Source organism: Physeter macrocephalus, unplaced genomic scaffold, assembly GCF_002837175.3.
Source record: "Physeter macrocephalus isolate SW-GA unplaced genomic scaffold, ASM283717v5 random_151, whole genome shotgun sequence".
NCBI classification, from domain to species: Eukaryota; Metazoa; Chordata; class Mammalia; order Artiodactyla; family Physeteridae; genus Physeter; species Physeter macrocephalus.
Window position 1 is genome coordinate 1 of NW_021145437.1, and position 20,504 is coordinate 20,504.

The 20,504-nt window shown below is 56.4% G+C and overlaps 1 protein-coding gene across 3 annotated transcripts; it reads left to right on the forward strand.

Annotated features, from left to right (window-relative positions):
* DMTN (dematin actin binding protein) lies at positions 1 to 19,561 on the forward strand. 3 transcript variants are annotated; one of them, XM_028484246.2, is made up of 16 exons: positions 2,399 to 2,452; positions 8,847 to 9,052; positions 9,299 to 9,373; positions 9,766 to 9,921; positions 10,847 to 10,891; positions 11,232 to 11,331; positions 11,715 to 11,771; positions 12,026 to 12,178; positions 12,650 to 12,774; positions 13,373 to 13,478; positions 18,171 to 18,235; positions 18,402 to 18,450; positions 18,626 to 18,633; positions 18,811 to 18,876; positions 19,160 to 19,240; positions 19,376 to 19,561. In XM_028484246.2, the coding sequence occupies exons 2-16, from the start codon at positions 9,035 to 9,037 to the stop codon at positions 19,487 to 19,489; spliced, it is 1,218 nt and encodes a 405-aa protein (XP_028340047.1). In that variant the 5' UTR covers positions 2,399 to 2,452; positions 8,847 to 9,034; the 3' UTR covers positions 19,490 to 19,561. The 3 variants fall into 3 exon arrangements, with proteins under 3 accessions (XP_054938476.1, XP_028340047.1, XP_054938477.1); XM_055082501.1 differs by lacking the exons at positions 2,399 to 2,452; positions 19,376 to 19,561 and adding an exon at positions 1 to 52 and having other exon boundaries at positions 18,402 to 19,357; XM_055082502.1 differs by lacking the exon at positions 19,376 to 19,561 and having other exon boundaries at positions 2,434 to 2,452; positions 8,997 to 9,052; positions 18,402 to 19,357.
* The last annotated feature ends 943 nt before the right edge of the window (positions 19,562 to 20,504 follow it).

Below are 20,504 nucleotides of genomic sequence, written 5' to 3' on the forward strand. Positions count from 1 at the left end.
CTGACCCCGCCCTGGGGCCTCAGAGCATCTGGGCCACCCTGTCCGGGAAGAGGTAGGTGGCAGGGTCTCCCCCTCTCTTCCCCTCTGTGGGCACTTTGGCCACAACACCTGCCTAGAAGTGAGGCTCTGGGTGGTGGCAGGGATCCCGGGGTGTGTGTGGGGGGGTGTCAGCTATGGCCCCTTGTTCAGTGGGAGAATGGGCCGGACCCTGGGACTACGTGGGTTTGATCTGACCCAACCTCCTGATTCGGGGAAGAGGGGCTGGGGTGTCACAGGCTGCCACCCAGGGACCCCTTCCCCTAGCTGTGCTGGTCAGAAGTCCAAGTGATGGGGGTGGAGGCTCCGCCTTGGGTAGGCTGGAGAGCTGTGCCATCTTTGCTGAGTAGTGGAAGGGGAGGGGGCGTTGCCTGTCTCCCGCCACCATGCCACGGATGCTCTTGTGGTTGTGGGGGAGCAGTTCACTCAGAGGCCTGAATGCCATTGGTGTGGGGACTGCTCCTTGCGGGGAGGGGCCTGAGGAGCCTCCTTCTAGCCCTTAGCTAGCCAGGCTGGGGTGAGGACCAAATGCAGAATGAGGCTGGGTGGCAGGGCATGGCCACAGGCCTGACCGCGATGCTCTCCTGGTGCCGGCTGTTGAAGTGCTTGCAGGGGCTGGGGGCCGAGCAGACACGCAGGTCTCCAAGGATCAAGGCGCCCCCTTGCTAGCTCTGCCCCTCCCTTGGCCTGGCAGGCCAGGTGCCCTTTCCCGGGCAGGCACACCTGGTGGTTCTTTCCCAGGGCACTGGGTTGCCGAGTTGCGAGTTGCCAGAGGCAGGGGAGCAGGGACAGGTGTAGGAGAAGGCAGGCCGTCTTGCTTTGGGAAGGGGTGGGGCCCGGGAAGCGCCCACGGGATGGGTAAGTGGGCGCTCTGTGCTGGGGACGGGGTGTCAGCACGTGGGGTGGGTGGCTGTGAGCGTGGAGGACCGGAGCCAAGGGGAGGATCGGTGGGTGGCGTGAGTGGGTGTCAAAGGCACCGCGTGTCAGCGTGGGGGGTGCCTCGCTGGGAGAGCGGAGGCGTGCATTCTGCAACCGTGTTTCGGCAGGGGCTGCCTGTGTGGGTGAAGTGCCTATCCCGCGGGGGAGGCTGGCCTCCACGCTGCTGGCCTCGCTACGGCCACATGTCCAACGCCGGGGCCAGCCTGTCCACCTGGGGGTGCAGGTCTGAGGAATTCCTCGTTCAGAGCTCACGCTTGTGTGTAACGACCAGAATAGGGACGCCCCCAGGATTCAGAAAGCTGAATTTGGGAGGCAATCTCCCTTGCATCTCCCCCAGCCCTATCAATCAACTTGTACAGGTGACACCACAACCCACCAACAGGACCAGCTATAAATAGAGACCAGAGCAGGAACAAGCTGAGGACCAAGCAAGCCTGAGGGGCTGGGAGGGGGGACACAGAAAGAGGGCCCTCTTCAGGGGGTGTGTAGAGAGAGGATACAGAAACCCAAGCGAGAGTGCTAAGAGAAACTGTGTGACGAGATGCATATTTGTGGCAGGGCGGGGGGGAAGGAAGGGGGCGCCCGGGCCCGCTCCTGCTGTCATCAGAAGCAAACGGGGAGCAGGGCCTTGAGCAGGTGGGTTCCCAGGCTGGGACCCTGATCTTGGGCCCACCTGCCCCTGCCTGATACTTCACCAGAGTGTGAGAGGGTGCTGTTCAGGGTTGGCATTAGAGGAACCCCAACCCTAGCCCTAGCCGATAGAGCAGGGCTTAAAAATGGGGGTGCGGGAGAAGGATAAAATGAGAGGAGGGGAGTGGGTGCTTCATCAGTCTTAGAAAAGGCGCAGGCACAGGCTTGGCAGGCTTGGTTAAGAGATGTTCTGATGAGCCACCAGCCCGGAGCAGGGCGATATTGGGGGCGACTGTGGGTGCCCCCTCCCCACGCACACACAGACACAGGCCCCACCCTCAGGGTATGCCGGGGGCCTCCCCTGTTGGGCTGGTCTGCTCCCACTCACCCTTCCCCTCTCCACCCTGGTATGCTGTTTTGGGAACTGGTGACCTAGCTGGATCCTGCCTTTATTTCTGGCATTGAGTTGTTGCCACAGTAACTGCGGGGGTGGGGCCGGGAGGGAGAGAGGGTGAAAGGGAAGCAGAGCCAAGGGAAGAAAGATGAAGAAAGGAAAGAAAAAGGGAATGGAAAGCAGAAAGAGCGAGATGGAACCCGGAGGCACAAGGCAGGCAGGCACACTATGAATGAAACTGGTGAAAAAGGAGAGAGGCAGAATGCTTGCCCACCTGACCCCAGCCCACGGGGCCAGCTCAGCCATTTCGCAACTCGTTTACTAGCTGCAAGGCCGCCCTCCAGCCTGGCTTGTCCCTGCCCCAGGGCACAGAGCCCGCGTCCCCCAGCCTCTCTGCTCCTTGTCCACAGGCCAGTCCAACGAAGCAGGATTCTGGTGGCTCCATGGTATAAGGTTAGCACACGGGACCCCAAATCCCAAGTTCAGATTAAAGTGAGATCTTTGGGGACCCATTGAAAAGAGCATTCATTGCCTTTGACCTGAGACAGACCTGGGTAGGAATTCCAGGTTGGCTTCAATGGGCCGAGGCATGGGGGGCATGGGGCGGGGGGGCAGGTCAATCTCTCAACCACATTTTAGTCTCCTAATTGGGAGACATGAGCTTTGGTGAAGCTAGAGAGGATGGGTGAAAGTCCCTGGCCCAGGGCAAGTGATGGTTGGTTTAGAACAGGGGGGGAAGCTGGACTAGAGGATACCAGGCTGCGGTTCTGCCAGTTGAGCCTTCATTTCCACAAGTCCAGGGAGCCAAGGCCGGCTCAGCCCCTACCTGTAGCGGGCGCCCATGGGAATGGGTGGGCGGGCCTTATCATCAGGGCCGAGCGGCTCTAGTTGCCATGGAGACGGGGCGGGCGGTGTGAGGTGGGGCCCGGCTGGGGGCTCAGATAAGGCGCGGCTGCACAGCTGGGGGAGGGTGGGTCCGAGATGGAAGAACTGGGCGCCGCCGGGGCAGCTGAGATGGCCCTTCCGCCACCTGGGCTGGCCTTCCTCCTCAGCTCTTTCCCTTTCCTCCCTTTGCGCCCTCCCTTCCTGCTGCAGTCTGCCCTCTCGGTCTGTCCTCGGGAGGCGGCCCGGGCCTGGGAGCGCACGTGCAGAAACGAGGGGCGTGCATGGGTGCGGACGCGCGAGGAAATTGGCTTTGGGGGAGGGGCTACGAGTGGGTGGAGTAAGCGTTTGCGGGGCGTGATGTGATTTGGCAGAAGGCAAGAACACTCTCTCCCTTTCTTTCCCCTCCCCCCTTTCCCCTCCCCCCTTTCCCCCTCCCCTCCCTCCCTCCCTGTCTCCCTGTCTCCCTCTCCCCCGACCCCACACTCCTACTCCACCCCAAAACATTTTCCCTGCTGGCTTAATATTTAACGAGTAAGACCTTCACTCCTTAAGGTTAGCCCCAAATTAAAATGCCATGTCCCTGGAAGGGTAAGACATTAACAATTTCCGCAGCGTGCTAACACACCAGGCGCTGGTGTGCAGGTTCCTGAAGGAATGTGGCTCAGGACAGAAGGCGAGGAGACCCAGCCCAGGGGATGAGCATGGGGCTGTGGACAGCTGTGGAGAAGAAAGGGCAGGGGACAGAGCAGGGACATCATTATTCTGAATCGTCTTTCCGAGTGGCTGCGTCTGTGGGACAGTGTTCGTGCACAGGCGAGTGGGGGTCTCAGTTCAAGACCTTGTAACCTGTGACCTGGCTCATCTTGGACCCCTCCTCTCCCTCCCTGGGCAGTGACCACTCTGAGAGGCAGTCATTACCCCACTCTGTACCCACCCGCAACTGGTGTTCCAGGGCAGGGTGCCTGGGCCACCTCCAGGTTCAGCCTGAGGCTCCAGGACACGTAGAAGCTCTCCATTCTCCCCCCATCCCCCGCTCCACACTGCCCCCCCGCACCCCTCCCCCGACTGTTCCAGTTCTTTCTCTCTTCAGCCTCTGCCTAACCCACCTGTAGGGTCTGTATATGACCTTATCTCTCACTTTTCCTGGGAAAATAGAAGCCTCCAATCGGCCGCTCCAAAAGCCCCTAGATTGCAGTTACCCAACTTTTCCTTTCCTCTCTTTTCAGGGAAGCTTGGGCTTTCTTTCCAAAAGTAGTCCTTCACATGGGCCTGGACCCAATCCCTCTCCCGTTCCCCTGCTGGGACCTCCCTCCCTCAAGTGCCCCCCTCTCCTGCAGCCACAATTTCTTCTTCTCTACTCCTCACTCTCCACTGCCTACAAATGTGTTCAGGTCTCCCTTTTCCTAAAAAACCTTCAGCCAGGGCTTCCCTGGTGGCGCAGTGGTTGAGAGTCCGCCTGCCGATGCAGGGGACACGGGTTCGTGCCCCGGTCCGGGAAGATCCCACATGCCGCGGAGCGGCTGGGCCCGTGAGCCGTGGCCGCTGAGCCTGCGCGTCCGGAGCCTGTGCTCCGCAACGGGAGAGGCCACAACAGTGAGAGGCCCGCGTACCGCAAAAAAAAAAAAAAAAAAAAAAACACCTTCAGCCAAGCTCACCTCCTGCAAAGTAACTCTCCTAACCCCCTCCTACCCTTCTGTCACACTTCTTGGAAGTGCCCCTCCCCCTGCCTGTACACCCTGGCCACCTCTCCCCACCCCCATCCCTAACAAGGAGGCCTCAGGATTCCTCTGCAGATGCTCTCAGAAGCCACCAGGGCTTGACATCCAAACTGGCGAGCTGTCACTCCTTTCTGCATGTCTTGCCTTCTCTGGGCGATGGACTCCTGGCTTCATGACATTCTTTCTCAACCCCCCTATCCCTCCCCGCAACTCTCTCTCAATGTTTATGGCACACTTACTTACTGTGTATTAGGTCATTTACTGAAAATACAAAGAATCACTGGATACACTCCCAGCCCCTCAGGGACCTGGCCATCTAGTCTTCCCCCTCCCTTTCATGCCATCTCCAGCTCCCTTTTTCTTCTAGTCCCCTAGCGTTTCCCAGGATGCTGGTTTTTGACCTTCTTTCTCCCTCGGCAACTTCATGGGGCAGACTACCACCTCTAGCTCAAATGGCTCCCAAATTTCTGTTGCCAGCTACTGCCCCCACCTCAACCTCAAGTGGCAAGAAGTGAACTCATTGCTTCCCCCTCTCCTGTCATTGCCCACTTTTCCTCCCCAGCGGTGAGGGGGGGCGGGGGGGGCTGTCTCCAGATCAAGTTCTGTTTTGCACATTCTGCCTCTAGGATTCCTCCCACTTGGCCCTTTCCATCTTCGGCCCCAGGCCCAAGTCTAGAGCCTCACAATCCCCTGCCTGAACTACTGCCTAACTTCCTGGCTGGTCTCTCTGTGGACCGCCTCTTCTTGTCTATTCCATCTCCCAGGCTGCAGCCTGATTCATTTTCCCAAAGCACTGCTTGGATCCGTCACTTCTTTGTTTTAAAAAATGTTTCTAAGCATTCCATAGCCCTAGTTGCCCACAGAATACATTCGGAATCCCCTAGTCTAAATGCAAGGCATCTACAAATCTGGCCCCCACCCTCCTGCCCCAAACCAGTCTCAACCTCATGAGCTCCACGGTTCAGTCATATTTGCTGTCCTCAGACAGACCCAGTGCTTCCCCGTGTCTCCAGTTTCCCTCATGCTGCTGTCTCTTTCAAGGATCCCTCTTTTAGTTTTTGCATTATCTCAAACCGGGCATCTTTCAAGGCCTGCCTTAAACACTTCCTCCTCTAAGAAAACCTTTTTATTTTCCCCTCTTGACACCCCAGCAGGAGTGATTCCTCTCTCCTGTGACCTCTCACAGCCCTTTATACTATCTTACCAGGCACACATAATTTTCTGCTTTGCCTGGGCGTTATCTTTACATATGGCCTCATTTCTGGAGGGGCGGCTTAGCTCCTTTGATTCATCTTTCTGTTCTCCATAACACCACAACGCTGTGTGGTCATTGCAGAACAGGTGCTCAGAAAGTAGTGAATGAATGGATAAAACAATACATGACTGGGTGGGCGGGTGGATGTATGTGGGTGGATGAATGAGCGTTTGCCTCTTGGCTAAGCCAGTTGTATAGCTAGTTTGACAATGTCTGTTAACAACGTAAAGACGAAATAGGAGTGAGAGGGAGCTAACAGCTCTTTGAGTATGTGTTAGAGTTTATTCCAGTCCTCACACATCTAGTTAGAAGCATTACAAAGTGAGTGTTAAGAAAGCAAGAGAAGGATGAAGCTCTGGAATGGAGCCCTTCCATGGGCACCTAGTCACCAGTGTGACTCTGATGGCCAGAGCCTTGTCTTGGAGAAGCCCTTGGCTCTAGAATTCCAAAAGAACTTGAGAACAGTGGCAAATGCTAGTCTATCCCCACAGTGAACCTGACACAGTACTACGGAGGCACTACAAAACATGCCAATGCTGAAGACACAGTCACTGTCACCTCCACGACTCTGGACAAGTTTTTAACCTCTCCGAGCCTCGGTTTTCTCATCTGTGAAATAGGTCTACCTTATAGGATTGTTGGGGGGATGAAACAAAATAATCCTTGTAAAGTGCTTATCAAAGTCCCCGGCATGAGCATTCAAAAAATGATAGCTATTCTTATTGTTGTAGAAATGAGCAGTCATTCTAGTTAGCGAGAAAACATGTCAGGCAACATAATCAAGGACTAAGTTTTATGATTCTCTTTTCAAGTCCCACTGGAATTCAGAGAAGAGTTTGTCAATGAGGACTAGAATAATAGGGGAGGCCTCCAAGAGGAGGAGGGTTTAGCATGGCCCTTTAAGGATGGGTGGGATCTGGGAGATGAGAATAGTGCGAGAGCATGCGCAAAAGCAGGGAAGTGGAAGTGAGGGCTGCTGGTGCAGCAAGTAAGTGGTGGAGAGACAGAGAGCAGAAAAACGGCCTGATACAAAGGAACAGGTGATAAAATTGGGAGCACCAATGACCTCAAGCCTTTCATGACCTTCTGTGGCAGAGTGACTACAGAAAGCCATCTAAGTTTATCAGTCCTCAGGGAGATAGAAATAATAATAAACACTCTAGGCGCTTCCCTGGTGGCGCAGTGGTTGAGAGCCTGCCTGCCGATGCAGGGGACACGGGTTCGTGCCCCGGTCCAGGAAGATCCCACATACCGCGGAGCGGCTGGGTCCGTGAGCCATGGCCGCTGGGCCTGCGCGTCCGGAGCCTGTGCTCCGCAACGGGAGAGGCCACGGCGGTGAGAGGCCTGCGTACCGCAAAATAATAATAATAATAATAATAAACACTCTACATAAAATCTATGTTTTAAACACTTCACATGTTGTAACTTACCTAATAATCAGAGCAACCCTATGACACAGATACTATTACCACCTTCCATTTTATGGATGAGAACTTGAGGCACAAAGAGGGTAAGTAACTTGCCCAAGGTCACACAGCTTCTGAGTAGCAGAGTCTCCTCTCCCCAGGCATTCCAGTCCAGAGTCCATGCTCGTAACCACTACATTATTGCTGCCTCTTCCCTGTATGTTCTGTAGTCATCAGCTCTCTTCATTCTATGGCTTACTGCCAGCAGTTAAAAGACAGTTCCACTGCCACCATCACGTCAGAAACTCAGCCAGGCGTTCATTGAATCGTTATTTTTATTTATTTATATAAATTTATTTATTTTATTTATTTATTTTTGGCTGCGTTAGGGCTTCATGGCTGCACATGGGCTTTCTCTAGTTGCGACGAGCGGGGGCTACTCTTTGTTGCAGTGCGCGGGCTTCTGATTGCAGTGGCTTCTTTTCTTGTGGAGCACGGGCTCTAGGGGCGCAGGCTTCAGTAGTTGTGGCTCACGGGCTTAGCTGCTCCGCGGCATGTGAAATCTTCCCGGACCAGGGCTCAAACCCGTGTCCCCTGCATTGGCAGATGGATTCTTAACCACTGCACCACCAGGGAAGTCCCACTGAATGGTTATTATGTGTCTGGTCCAGGGGTGTGTGGGGAGGATGGGAGGATTGCTAAGGATTGCTAAGTTACTGAGGAAGGAGACCTGGGCTGTGGCCCCAGGGAACTCCTACTCTACTGCTGCAGACAGGACTCAACTTCTTAGGAACCAAGAGAGGGCAGTGCCAGCCTGGAGGCCTTCCTGCTGAACTAGGGGCCCTGACTTGCAGCAAAGTAGCACTTCAGAGGGCAGCCTCAGCTCGAGGATTCCAAGATGGTGGGGGGCTGGGACGTGGCCTTGGCCCCAAAGGTGTTTTACCAAATGCCTGCAAGTGGGATTGCCTGCTGTACAGGGACAGGCACTTGGGGATGTGGCTCCCTCCAGCCGCCCCCTCCCTTCTCCACTGGGAGAGCGGCAGCCCCCAGCCAATGACCTGAGTGCTTCCCACCAAATCGCCTTCGCTTTGTCCTCCCCTCCCCCTACTGCCATCTCATAGTATTACTAAGTCCCTCTGTGTTCAACCTTTCTGGGCTATGAGAGAGGGGTGACACCGTGGACATAGATTGAGGGGAAGGAGGTCAAGGGCACCAACACAGCGCCAGGGAAAGGCCACGGCAGAGGCAGAGGCGAGTGAGAACCTGGGCCTGAAACTGACCCGCAGCCCCGGCAGGGCAGGTGTGAGGAAGCAGGGATGTGTAGGCTGCCCCGGGAACGGCTCACCCCTGCCGTCATTTCCTTTCCAGCCAAAGAACAATGGCTCAAAAACTAGTGCAGCCCGTCCACCTTCCCGTCTTGCCGCGGGCCACATGCGACCTCCGGTCCCCGCGGCTGAGCGAACGGAACGCCGGAGCCCCGCTCCCCGGAGACACGCGGGGCCAGAGGGGGCTGCCCTCGCCCCCGCCCTCTGAGATCGCGGGGCCCGACAGCCCCGGCTGGCACGTTCTCCCTCCCCTTCCAGGCCCTGCACTCGGCCAGCAGCCTGGAGAGTCACCGAGGGATGAGGACGCCACAGCCCGGGGGAGCACCCTTTCTGCTCTCGCGGCCCCGAGCGCGCAGCGCCCAGGAGCCGGATAGAGCCTGACGCCCTGTCGTCTCCCCTCGCGCACAGGGCTCTGCGAGTGATCCGGCCGGCCAGCTCCCTGCTGCATGGAACGGCTGCAGAAGGTGCGCGGGGCTATACCCACGCCGGGGCAGTGGGGTGCCGGGGGCACGCGGTGGGGGCCAGGCTCCCCGCGGAGGGTCAGGTCGGGAGTCGAGGATGCCACCTGGTGGTTGCCCGCGGCGCCGCACCCCGGGGCCCCAGAGGCCTAGAGAAACACCCCCCCCCCCGCCCCGCCCCAGCCCCCTCCCTCCGGCCCGGCCCTGGCACCCACGCACATTCCCACCCGCCCGCCTTCTCGCTCTCCCCAGCAACCACTTACCTCCCCTGGGAGCGTCAGCTCCTCCCGAGGCTCCAGTGTTCCCGGCTCTCCCTCCAGCATCGTGGTGAGTACATCTCCGCCACCAGCACCCTCAGGCTGGGAGGAGGGAGGGGCGGGGCGCACGCTGGCTGCGGGGCAGCTTCACACAAATGATGATGGTCCTGCCAGGGCTGGCAGGCAGAGAGAATCCCAGATCCAGAGAAGGTTCTGCACACCCCCTCCTGCTGGTCTGGTACTGTCTCGTTGTACCCAAAGGGCTAGGTGAAGGACTATCATTGTTTTAAGGTGACCCTCTAAACCCTTCAAGTGACAATAATAGAAATATTAACTTACAGGAGCTGACATCTAAAACGGCTGCCCATCTTCTTCCTAATAGATTGCAGGTCTGGCTCGTAAGGCCCGTATTCTAGGGGAGGCTTTTGACACCTCTGTTCCATGTGTACCATTTCCGTTCAGGCCAAGATGGACAATCAGGTGATGGGCTACAAGGACTTGGCTGCCATCCCCAAGGACAAGGCCATCCTGGACATCGAGAGGCCTGACCTCATGATCTACGAGCCCCACTTTACCTATTCTCTGCTGGAACACGTGGAGCTGCCCAGAAGCCGGGAGGTAAAGGGTGGGAGGTTCCTCTTGGACAGGACTTGGGGGAAGGGCTCCCCCAGCCACACTGGGTGGGAGGCAGAATCCCTCTCTCATGCTCTTTCCTGGAGGCCAGACTCCAAAGCAAGAAGGGCACCTGTGCACAGGAATCGCCAGTCAGTTGGTGAACTGGGTATTTGTGCAGAGCAGGCGGAGATGGGCTGGCGGCTGGAGGCTAGCTCCAGGTGGAGAGCAGGGGAGGCCATGTTTGAATGGTAGCAGCACAGAGCGGGGTCATGTAGGAATGGGGTGGGACCGGGCAGAAAGTGAGCAAATGTGTGGAAAGCACTCAGGAACACTGAGCTCGGAGGCCGGAAGTCCTAGCTGAGTGTGACCTGTGTGACGGTGTGGTCTCAGTTTCCCTTCCTATAAAATAGAGGTGATACCTTTACCCGTCCACCTCACCAGGTAGTCAAATGCACGAGATAACACAGGACAGGTACTTTGTACACTGTGTTGGAGAAAGGGGCAGTGTCATGGCTGAGCAGAGAGACGGGGCCAGGCTGTGGGGAGACTTAACTGCCTGACAAGGGGCCTGCACTCCATCCTGGATGCTGTGGGTCCTGTCCCTTCCCCTTGTTGCTCATTGGCTCTGAGGTCAGAGCCACAGCCCCTCCCGCTGGCCCTCAGAGCACACGCACACTGCTCCAAGATCCTCGGCTTCATCTGCTTCTTCGTGGCTCCTAGGGAAAGACTTAGGACCCTGTCTCGGGAGAGAGAGGATGGAGGGCCAGCCCTGGGAGCTGGCAAGGACTAAGAGAGAAGAGGTGGCCCGGAAATTGGCTGGGCAATTGCAGAGTTGAGTGTGGGGGGGTGAAGTGGCCCACCTGGGGTCCTAGGGACAAGGATTTAATCCCACCCTTGTGGCTCTGACCAGCCTCCTCTCCATTCACAGCGCTCGCTGTCACCCAAATCCACATCCCCCCCACCATCCCCAGAGGTGAGTCTGCCCCGCACCTGACACTTGCCCAGCCCTGCTCTGATCGGGCTCAACACCCTTCCCCACACACGTCCAGACTGGGCTTGGCAGAGCCTAGGGCGTGGTGGCATCAGGGGACCTTGTCCTGTCACTGGCCAGCTCTGGGTCCATCTACGTCTGACCCAGGATCTCTTTTCATCCTTCCTCCTGGGTCAGGCACCATCAGCAGGTCGAGTCCTTGGATAGCCTTCCTCTGCCCTGGGGTTGGGGGCGTGTGGGCTGCTAGGGTGGGAGGCTGGAGATGGTGGAGGGGGTGGGCTGGGGGACCTGGGAGCTGCAGTGAGGGTGCTCTGCTCTGCAGGTGTGGGCGGAGAGCCGGTCCCCTGGAACCCTCTCTCAGGCTTCAGCCCCAAGAACCACTGGGACGCCCCGGACCAGCCTGCCCCATTTCCACCATCCTGGTAGGTTTTAGTGTCAGCATGGCTGCATCCTTGCCCTAGGAACTCTTTTTTTCCTTCAGGAACCCAAGCCCCTTACTCTCAGTCCCCCACTCTCTGGAGTATATGCACACCACAGAACTGGCCGGACCCCCAGATGCCGGACCCCAGGCAGAGCTCCCAGAGATGGTGGGCCCTGCTGCATCCTCTCTCCCACCCAAACAGAGAAGTGCAAAAATCCCGACCCCTGAGGGGTAATTTCAGGATCTCCGGTTCTGTCTTGGCTCTAGGCAGGAGCCCCTGAATTTCCTACCTTCTCCCAGTCCATGTCTCCACTCCCTTCTCTGACCCAGCCTCCCCACCATCCTCATAGCCTCCTCTCATCCACTCTCGGTCCCTCTCCACAGAGACCACCCGCCCAGATTCCAACATCTACAAGAAGCCACCCATCTACAAGCAGAGAGGTGAGGGTTCCCCTGACCGACCAGAGCCTCCTTTTCGCCACGTGCCGGGAGGCGGTCCTGAGGGTGGGGGGGTGATGGGAAAACAGATGTTCATAACGGCGTGTAAACTGCCCTGTGCTCTTCCTTGTGCGTTGCTTTTGCACCCAGGAGCTCACAGGTGTGAAGAGGGAGAGATGAGGGAGTGGGGGGCTAAGGTGGGAGGTGGCCTCCGTGGGGGAGGGTGTGCCCAGGCTGACCTTGACCTCCCCCCGCAGAGTCCACAGGAGGCAGCCCTCAGAGCAAGCACCTCATTGAAGACCTCATCATCGAGTCGTCCAAGTTCCCTGCAGCGCAGCCTCCCGACCCCAACCAGCCAGCCAAGATCGAAACGGACTACTGGCCGTGCCCCCCGTCGCTGGCCGTTGTGGGTAGGCAAGACTGCTGGAGAGGGAGAGGGAGGCCCTGCCGAAGCCCCGGGAACCCCCCCCACCTGCATGAACCCTCCAGGCTCCTGCTCCCCCGTCCCCTGCAACCCCATCGCTCTTGGCGTAAGCGGCCCTGCCTGTTAGTCATTTAGCCGCTTTCTGTTCATTTCTTTGGCCGCTCAACAGACATTTGTCGAATTTCTACTGTGTCCCAGGCTCTGTGATGGGAGCTCTGGAAAGAGAAAGAGGAATGAGACGAGGTCTTGGCCCCCAATCGCTTTCAGTCCTGTGAGCATGTGTTGCCCACCCAGCTTCACCGCAAGGCTAGAAAACGTTGCTTTTATTTTATAATAATAATTTGCGGTGTTGCCTTCAAGGTGCAGCCCTGGGACGTGCACAAAGCAGCCCCTGACAGCCGCTCGTTGAGCGCGCGGTTGATTGACCGACGTGCCTGCTTTTGTCCGTATTTCCCAGAGACAGAATGGAGGAAGCGGAAGGCGTCGAGGAGGGGGGCAGAGGAGGAGGAGGAAGAAGAGGACGATGACTCCGGGGAGGAGATGAAGGCTCTCAGGGAGCGTCAGAGGGAGGAACTCAGTAAGGTAGCGTCTCGCTGCCCCACCCGCATCCCTGGGCCACCCTGGGGACAGAAGTTCCATTCTGATCTAAATGGGTACATGTCTGAAGAGCATCCTCTTTCTTTGCCAGGATGTCAGGCTGCTGCTTTTGGAGGGACACTAGGATTGCATGTTGCTTTAGGGGGACACCACTTACTGTGAGGGCCAAAAGCACAGGGAAGGGTGGTCCCACCGGTGCCAGGCGTCAGCAGGCGGAGTAGTTCACGGGACGAGGAGAAAGGAGAGAGTAGGCTGCTGGCCTCCAGGAGAGGAGAGAGGGTGTATGGAGTCACGGAAAGGCCACCGATGGTGGCATGGGCTTGTGCTCTGGGCCTTGTGACCTGGGATGCAGAAGCCCCTGGGGCAGAGTTACACTGAGCGGCTCTGACTCCTTGCTCTCGAGGGTGGCCAGACCCAATGTGGCAGAGCTTCTGACCAGGACAGGCTCCACGGGCTCCAGGCACCACACAGCCCCTCGGGAACTCTGTCCCCACTCCTGCCTGGGGTGCACCCAACCCTGAACCTTTTGGAGATGGGAAACAAGTGTCGACGCCTTGGATCCATCTTCCTTTCTCCTTGCCAGGTTACTTCTAACTTGGGAAAGATGATCTTGAAGGAAGAGATGGAAAAGTCATTGCCTATCCGGCGGAAAACCCGCTCTCTGCCTGACCGGACACCCTTCCATACCTGTGAGTGTCACCAAGGGGGCTCAGAATCACCTGGCCAGACCCTGAGGCCAGAATCAAATAGTCTGCTGAGTTTGTCTGTCACACGCCCAGCGCTGTGCTACTGTGGGTATAAGAGACATAGACGTTTCGGTTGCTGGCTCAAGGCTCTGGCGCTTTCTTTAGGGCAAGAGCACCAGTCATGGAACAAGACGAGATGACAAAAGATGGCATCAGCTAAAGCAGAATTAGCACATTTTGTTTAATTCAACAAACATTTATTGGGTGTCTACCATGTTCTTGGCCCTGAGGATATAAAGAGTAAAACACTATAGTGCTGCCTTCCAGTAGCTTCTGGTCACGGGGAAAGTGACGTGGAAACTGGGGTGTCAGTGCAGCATAGCAGGTGAGAGGTACACTTCAGGTGCTTTGAGAGGACGCTGATAGGGCCTGGGTCCCAGAGTTGGAGTCTTGAAGGACAAGACAAAGTGAGTGGGGGAGAAGGGCAGCACAGACCCCAGGGACAGTGTGGGAGCAAAAGCCAGGAGCAGCAAACATCCGGCCAGCAGAGAGGACCCCCAGGAGCCTGGAATTACAGCGCACAGAGCATGCTCTGCGGTGGCTGGGGCTTTGGTGCCACGCTGCTCATCACCCAGGCTAACCTGGGCTTCCTTCGAGCATGATGCCTGGAGAGGAGGGGGGCAGATCTGAGAAGCCCAAACTGGAAGCTACAAGGCCGCTAAGAGCCTGGCCTCAGAAGCCACAGGGCATCCTTCTACTGCCTTCTGATGGTCAGAGCAGCTCACAGGCCGCCCAGACACAAGGGAGAGGAAAGAGATTCTGCTTCCTGCTGAGAGGAACCACCCAAGGGCACACAGGCTGGGAGATAATGTTGCGGGCCATCTTCGGAGACAGTCTACCACACTTTCCAATCATCTGGGTAAGGGCTAAAAACATACACAGGTCCAGAGAAGAGGGAATGGGTTGGAGAACTATACAGGCACAGTCTGTAAAGACATAGCCCTGGAATTACAATTTTTCAGCTTCACGATGGTGCGAAAGCAATATGCATTCAATAGAAACTGTATGTCCAGTTTTGAATTTTGACCTCTTCCCAGGCTAGTGATGTGTGATACGATGCTCTCTTGGCTTTTTTTTTTTTCTTTCTTTCCCTTCTTTTTGGCCGCACTGTGCGGCATGCAGGATCTTAGTTCCCCGACCAGGGATTGAACACGCGCCCCCTGCAGTGGAAGCGCAGAGTCTTAACCACGGGACAGCCAGGGAAGTCCCACGATGCTCTCTTGAGATGCTGAGCAGTGGCGGCGAGCCTCAGCTCCCCGCCAGCCACACCGTCACGACGGGAAACAGCCCATACGCTCACAACCATTCTGTACCCAGACCCCCATGCTGTTTTCCACTTTCAGTACAGTATGCAATAAATTACATGAGAGGTTCAACACTTCATTGTAAAATAGGCTTTGCCCACCTGTGGGCTCATGTAAGTGTTCCGGGCACGTTTAAGGTAGGCTGGGCTGAGCTCTGATGTTCAGTAGGTTTGGTGTATTAAATGCATTTTTGACTTAACGATGGGTTTATCGGGGCGTGACCCCATCGTAGGTCGAGGAAGATCTGTAGAGGAGATGGAATCAACTGCACTTAGTGGCTGATTGGGTGTGGGTGGTGAAGGAGAGACGAGTTGGGGTTTTTGTCTTGGGTGCTGGATGATGACAGACCTGGGGCTGAGATCATGAAAGAGGCAGGTTTCGGGGGAAAGATGAAGAGACTGCTTTGGGACGTGTTGGGTTTTAAGTGCATGTAGGTGGGAGCTGAGTGTGACTGAGTTGGAAGCTTGAGGCGCAAGTCAGGGCTCGAGCAGAATCTTCAGCTTATACGTGGTAGTAGGACCATGAGAAAAAATCCAATTGTGTAGAAAAAGGGGAGGGAAGGGCAGGGTGCCGAAGGCTGTTCCTTGGAGAGCATTCACACTACAATCCCCTGGGAAGGTTGGCTGGGAGGAGGTCAGAAGTGAGACCCAGCCTCAGGGTGCGGGAGGCTGGCCTTGAAAGGGTCGGGGACTTGGCTTTGGGAGCAGGCCACATCAGAAGCTGAGGTTCGAGACTTCCCTGGCAGCCCAGTGGTTAAGAATCCAAGCTCCATGGGCTTCCCTGGTGGCGCAGTGGCTGGGGGGTCCGCCTGCCGATGCAGGGGACACGGGTTCGTGCCCCGGTCCGGGAGGATCCCGCGTGTCGCGGAGCGGCTGGGCCCGTGAGCCATGACCGCTGAGCCTGCGCGCCCGGGGCCTGTGCTCCGCAAAGGGAGAGGCCCGTGAGCCATGACCGCTGAGCCTGCGCGCCCGGAGCCTGTGCTCCGCAAAGGGAGAGGCCGCGGCAGTGAGAGGCCCGCGTACCGGGGGAAAAAAAAAAAAAAAAGAATCCAAGCTCCAACCTGAACACTCACAGGCATGTCATTCTGACGTAAGGGTAACATTGAAATTAATGGTCACCTTCAAACATAAAAAGGCAATCTCGAAATCATTAGGAGTGAAAATCTTATACACTTTAGGGACTTCCCTGATGGTCCAGTAGTTAAGACTCTGCGCTTCCAAGGCAGAGGGCACGGGTTCGATCCCTGGTCGGGGAGAACTAAGATCCTGCATGCTGCGTGGCTAGGCCAAAAAAAAAAAAAGAGAAGTTGAGGTCGTCTGCTGAGCATGTGGAGGGTGAGGCTTGGTGAGAGTGGTGAAGGTTCGGCACAGCTTCTGCCGGGAAAGGGAACTGATGAGAGGCTTTAGGGTCTGTAGTGATGCTACACGTTGTGGGCTTCATCTCCGTAGCCTGCGGGCAAAAGGGGAGCCCTGGGCTGATGCAGGGTTAGAGTTTGGGTGCTGCTGAGCATGGCTGAAAGTGGTTATGTACCCACCCATGGGTCAAAGATCAGGGGGACGTGGGGGATCAAGACACTGGAGGTTCCCCAAGATATTGACCAGCAGATGTGCCAGGAACGTGGCTGAGGGAAAGCTGCAAACAAAAAAGGGCGCTGTGGCCGCAAAGTGTGATACCCAGGCTTCAGTGTCAAAGCAAAGCGGTTGTGGACGACAAGATCCAGGGGCTGGCCACCGGAAGGGGTTGCATGCCGTGCAGTGGAGGTGACAGCCACTGGGCTGGGGGACTCAAGGAACCGTTAAGGCTCATATATGGCTGGGGCATCCATAGGGTCATCGAAATGATATTTCACCAGGATGATATTTCAGTGTGGGTGGGAAGAGCTTCTAACAGGCCTTTTTAGAAAATGTGGAATAAATAGTTAAGGCCTGAAGAATGAGGCAGAGAGAGAGATGCCCCGGAGGTTGCGTTCAGTCTTCATGCTCCACCAGGATTTGCTAGTTAGGCAAAATTAGCTCTTTAATGTGCATTTGGCCTTGCAGAGTTGAGCAGCGAAATGTCTGCCTCAGTGTCACCGTTGGCATCCTTGAACTTGTATGGGATCCACGGTCATGTGATTCCGTAGGTTACTTTCATAGCTGATCAACCTGAACAATTTCAGAATTACGGACAGGCGTGTCATTCTGACTTAAGGGTAACATTGAAATTAATGGTCACTTTCAAACGTAAATAAGCAGTCTAGAAGTAATTAGGAGTGAAAATCTTATACACTTTAGGGACTTCCCTCGCGGTCCAGTAGTTAAGACTCCGTGCTTCCAATGCAGGGGGCACGGGTTCAATTCCTGGTTGGGGAGGCCGTGCAGCATGGCCAAAAAATTTTCAAAAAAAAAACCTTATCAGTCAGTTGAGGGAGAAGTGTGTACTTGTCACAAAAGAGAAGTGCTTCAATAATGAGGGTTGTGAAAGCAGACAATTTTCTACACAAAAATAAGAAGCATTAAGGAAAAAAAAAACACGAGGGTCCCCAAAACACATTTTGTTTTCACCAAACTTCCAAATAACATATTTTATTAAAATGTTTGAAGAAAACAGTTCTTCCTTATACTTTTGAGTCTGTCCAGGCTAAACCTTCACACAAAAAATGCTGGTCAAAACAATTGCTATACCATGCCAGCAATTTCTAGTCATTGGAGATGAAGGAATTTTGAGATTAGTGCAAACTAAGAATCCTTCTAGGAAAACCTGTTACCGGACACCAGTTTTCTTGAATTATAATCCGCAGTGCTTGAAAGCTTAGTGATATTATTGGACGTCAAGCTGAAAGTGACATCTGGTCATGCGAATGTCAAGTCCAGTGACTGCGGTGCCATCTAGCAGCTGAAAGTGCTGGGAAAACTGCAGCTTCTGTTTTACAACATCAAGCATTTGAAATTTGATTACCAACATTGCTAAACATAAAATTGTAATAATTCGATTGTTTTGACTAAATTTTAGATTTATTTTCATATTCCAGAGGTGCATTTTATGATGGTAAGCCTCATCATCTGACTATCATTGGCTGACTATCAATTTCAACTCTCGGACATTTGGCCCAAATGTCTATCTTGTGCACGTCTGTTAGAGAGAGGGGAGGCATTAGGGATAGTTCGGAGCTGCCAGCACGATGTCACCTGCTGAAGGTTACGGGCAGGAGCTGGAAGCCAACAGAGGCCCACCGGGTTCCCCCAAGTCCCCCCTCCACTGCCCTGCCCCTGGCAGGGGAGGCCAGGGAATGACCCTCTGGAATGACTGTCAGGCCAAAGGGTCTGAGACAGGGCCTCCTGCTCTCTTCCAGCCTTGCACGTGGGAACGTCGAAGTCTTCTTCCCTCCCCGCCTATGGCAGGACCACCCTGAGCCGGGTAAGGTCCCAGGACGGAGGTCACAGGCCTCGTGGGAAGAGTGTGCGTGTGGGGCCCGTGAGGGACTGAGCTACGTGGGCACCCGGGGGGGCGGCCAGACCCTTACAGTGAAGGGGGACGATGTGGAACGCTCCAGCTTCCTCTGATTCCTTCGTGTCCTTTCCAGCTACAGTCCACAGACTTCAGCCCATCCGGGAGTGAGACCGAAAGCCCAGGTGAGAGGCAGGGCCGACCTGATGCTGGGAAAGGGGCTCAAGAGGCCCCTGGGGCAGCCCGTGTCTGCGATGTGGGCAGGGCTCTGTGGCTGGAGGTCGGGGAGGCTGAGCTGGCAGGTTTGGAAGCCTGCTGAGCTCAGAGCTGCCTCTGAACAATGGCTCTTCTCTCCCACAGGCCTGCGGGTGAGTGCCTTCTGGAGGGGAACACGTGGAGCACGGAAGCCACGGATGGCCGGGGGACCGGTGTTGGGGGAGGGGGCGGGGCTACGGAGTCTCCTGGTGAGGACCTAAGAAGCCTAGGGTAAGGCTGGGGAGGCCTCCCTGCCCCACTCTGGCTCACTGCGGCTTTGGTCTCCCCAGAACGGAGAGGGCCAGAGGGGGAGGATGGACCGGGGGAACTCCCTTCCCTGTGTGCTGGAGCAGAAGGTGAGGGGCAGGGGCAGAGGCAGGGGACGGTGGGCAGGGGACAGAACCGTCTCTATCGGGGGCGGGCCAGCCTGGGGAGAAGCCAGGGAAGTGAATGCACTGAGGGCTCCTCCTGGCTGATGATGGGAGGGGCGGCACGGAAGTTGGGGGAGTTGGATGGCAAGATGGCATGAGCCCCCATGGCCCCTGTAGGCTGATAAGGGGGCCTGGGGAATGGAGGGGGTTACGCTGACAGGGACCTCCAAGAGCCTGATACTTACTGCCCGCCTCCCCTCCCCGCCAGATCTATCCTTACGAAATGCTGGTGGTGACCAACAGGGGGCGAACCAAGTTGCCTCCAGGTGTGGATAGGATGAGGCTTGAGGTACGCAGGGATAATGTGCTGGGTGGGTGAGGGGCTACTGACGGGGCAACCTCCCCTGCCCGGTGTGGGGGAAGGTGGCCCGGCCCCACCCTGTGCCTCCTGTCCCTACACTGCCTCTGTGTGTCCCCCTTGCAGAGGCACCTGTCAGCAGAGGACTTCTCAAGGGTCTTTTCCATGTCTCCCGAAGAGTTTGGCAAGCTGGCTCTGTGGAAGCGAAACGAACTCAAGAAAAAGGCCTCTCTCTTCTGATGGCCCCCAACTGCTCTGTGACTGACCCTCACCCTTGCTGCTTCAGGGCTCTGGAGCTGGGGTCACTAGACCCCAAAGCATCATCTCTGGGGGGAGCAGGGGGGTGGGGCAGAGGTGGGATGGCTCCGTTGCCCAGGTCGAAGGAGAGCAAGGCCTCTGCAGTGCTGGGGTTTTGGGACGTGGACCTCCTTCCCCATGATGAGCTGGGGGCGTGGGGGCCCTTCTCTCATCCCTGGTCCTCGCTGCACAGGGCAAACCCAGCGTGCACTCCAGCACACGCAGAGTTAGTGTCTGCACCCTCTCCCTGCCCCCACCCCCATGTGAAGGTCCCCAGAAGAGAGTGATGAGACATGAATATGACACTTAGTGGTCAGGCCTGTCTGCTGTCCTGACCAATGGGTGAGAAGAACCCTCGGGCCTGGTAGGAGGCACGTGAGGGTGGAAAGCAGCCACGCAGGCAGAGAGCGCCCAGGACCCTGTGTGCACCCAAGCACTCCTCCGCAGCTCCCCTGGGACAGGTTCCCCTGCACCTGGGCCTCCCGCCTCTCAGCCTCCAGCAGGGAGGCCACCCAGCCCTCCAGCTCACCCTGTCCTCTCCTTGTGACCCCCAAGCTTCGAAGCCTCTTGCTCCAGCCCTGAGGCTTCCCTAGAAGCCTTGGCTTAGAGTGGAGATGTCGCCTATACAGACCCCCAGCCCAACATCAGCCTTCAGGCTGAGTCGGCTAGAATGCTACCTTCTAGCATCCTGGTCCTGGGCAGAGCCCAGGCCTTTGGGCTCCCCCGGATGGGATGAGGAGCCAGGCTGAGAGTCCTGGCTACCGGGTCCCACCCACACCCCTGCATCCCCCACCGTGCTCTCTAAAGAATGTAATTTATTGGGGCACCCCCCAGCTGCTTTCCTCACCTAACTCTCTGCCCTTAATCACGCTCCCAGCTTTTCTTCTCTCCAAATACACGTGTATATAATTATATATATATATTTTTGCCGGGGTCTGGGTTTTGTTCCTGCCCAGAC

Bases quoted from the DNA above. Each gene is read 5' to 3' on its own strand.
- DMTN (XM_028484246.2), top strand. The intron at 11,332-11,714 runs GTAGGTTTTAGT...CCCTCTCCACAG, and splicing joins GCCCCATTTCCACCATCCTG to AGACCACCCGCCCAGATTCC. The intron at 19,241-19,375 runs GTACGCAGGGAT...TCCCCCTTGCAG, and splicing joins TGGATAGGATGAGGCTTGAG to AGGCACCTGTCAGCAGAGGA.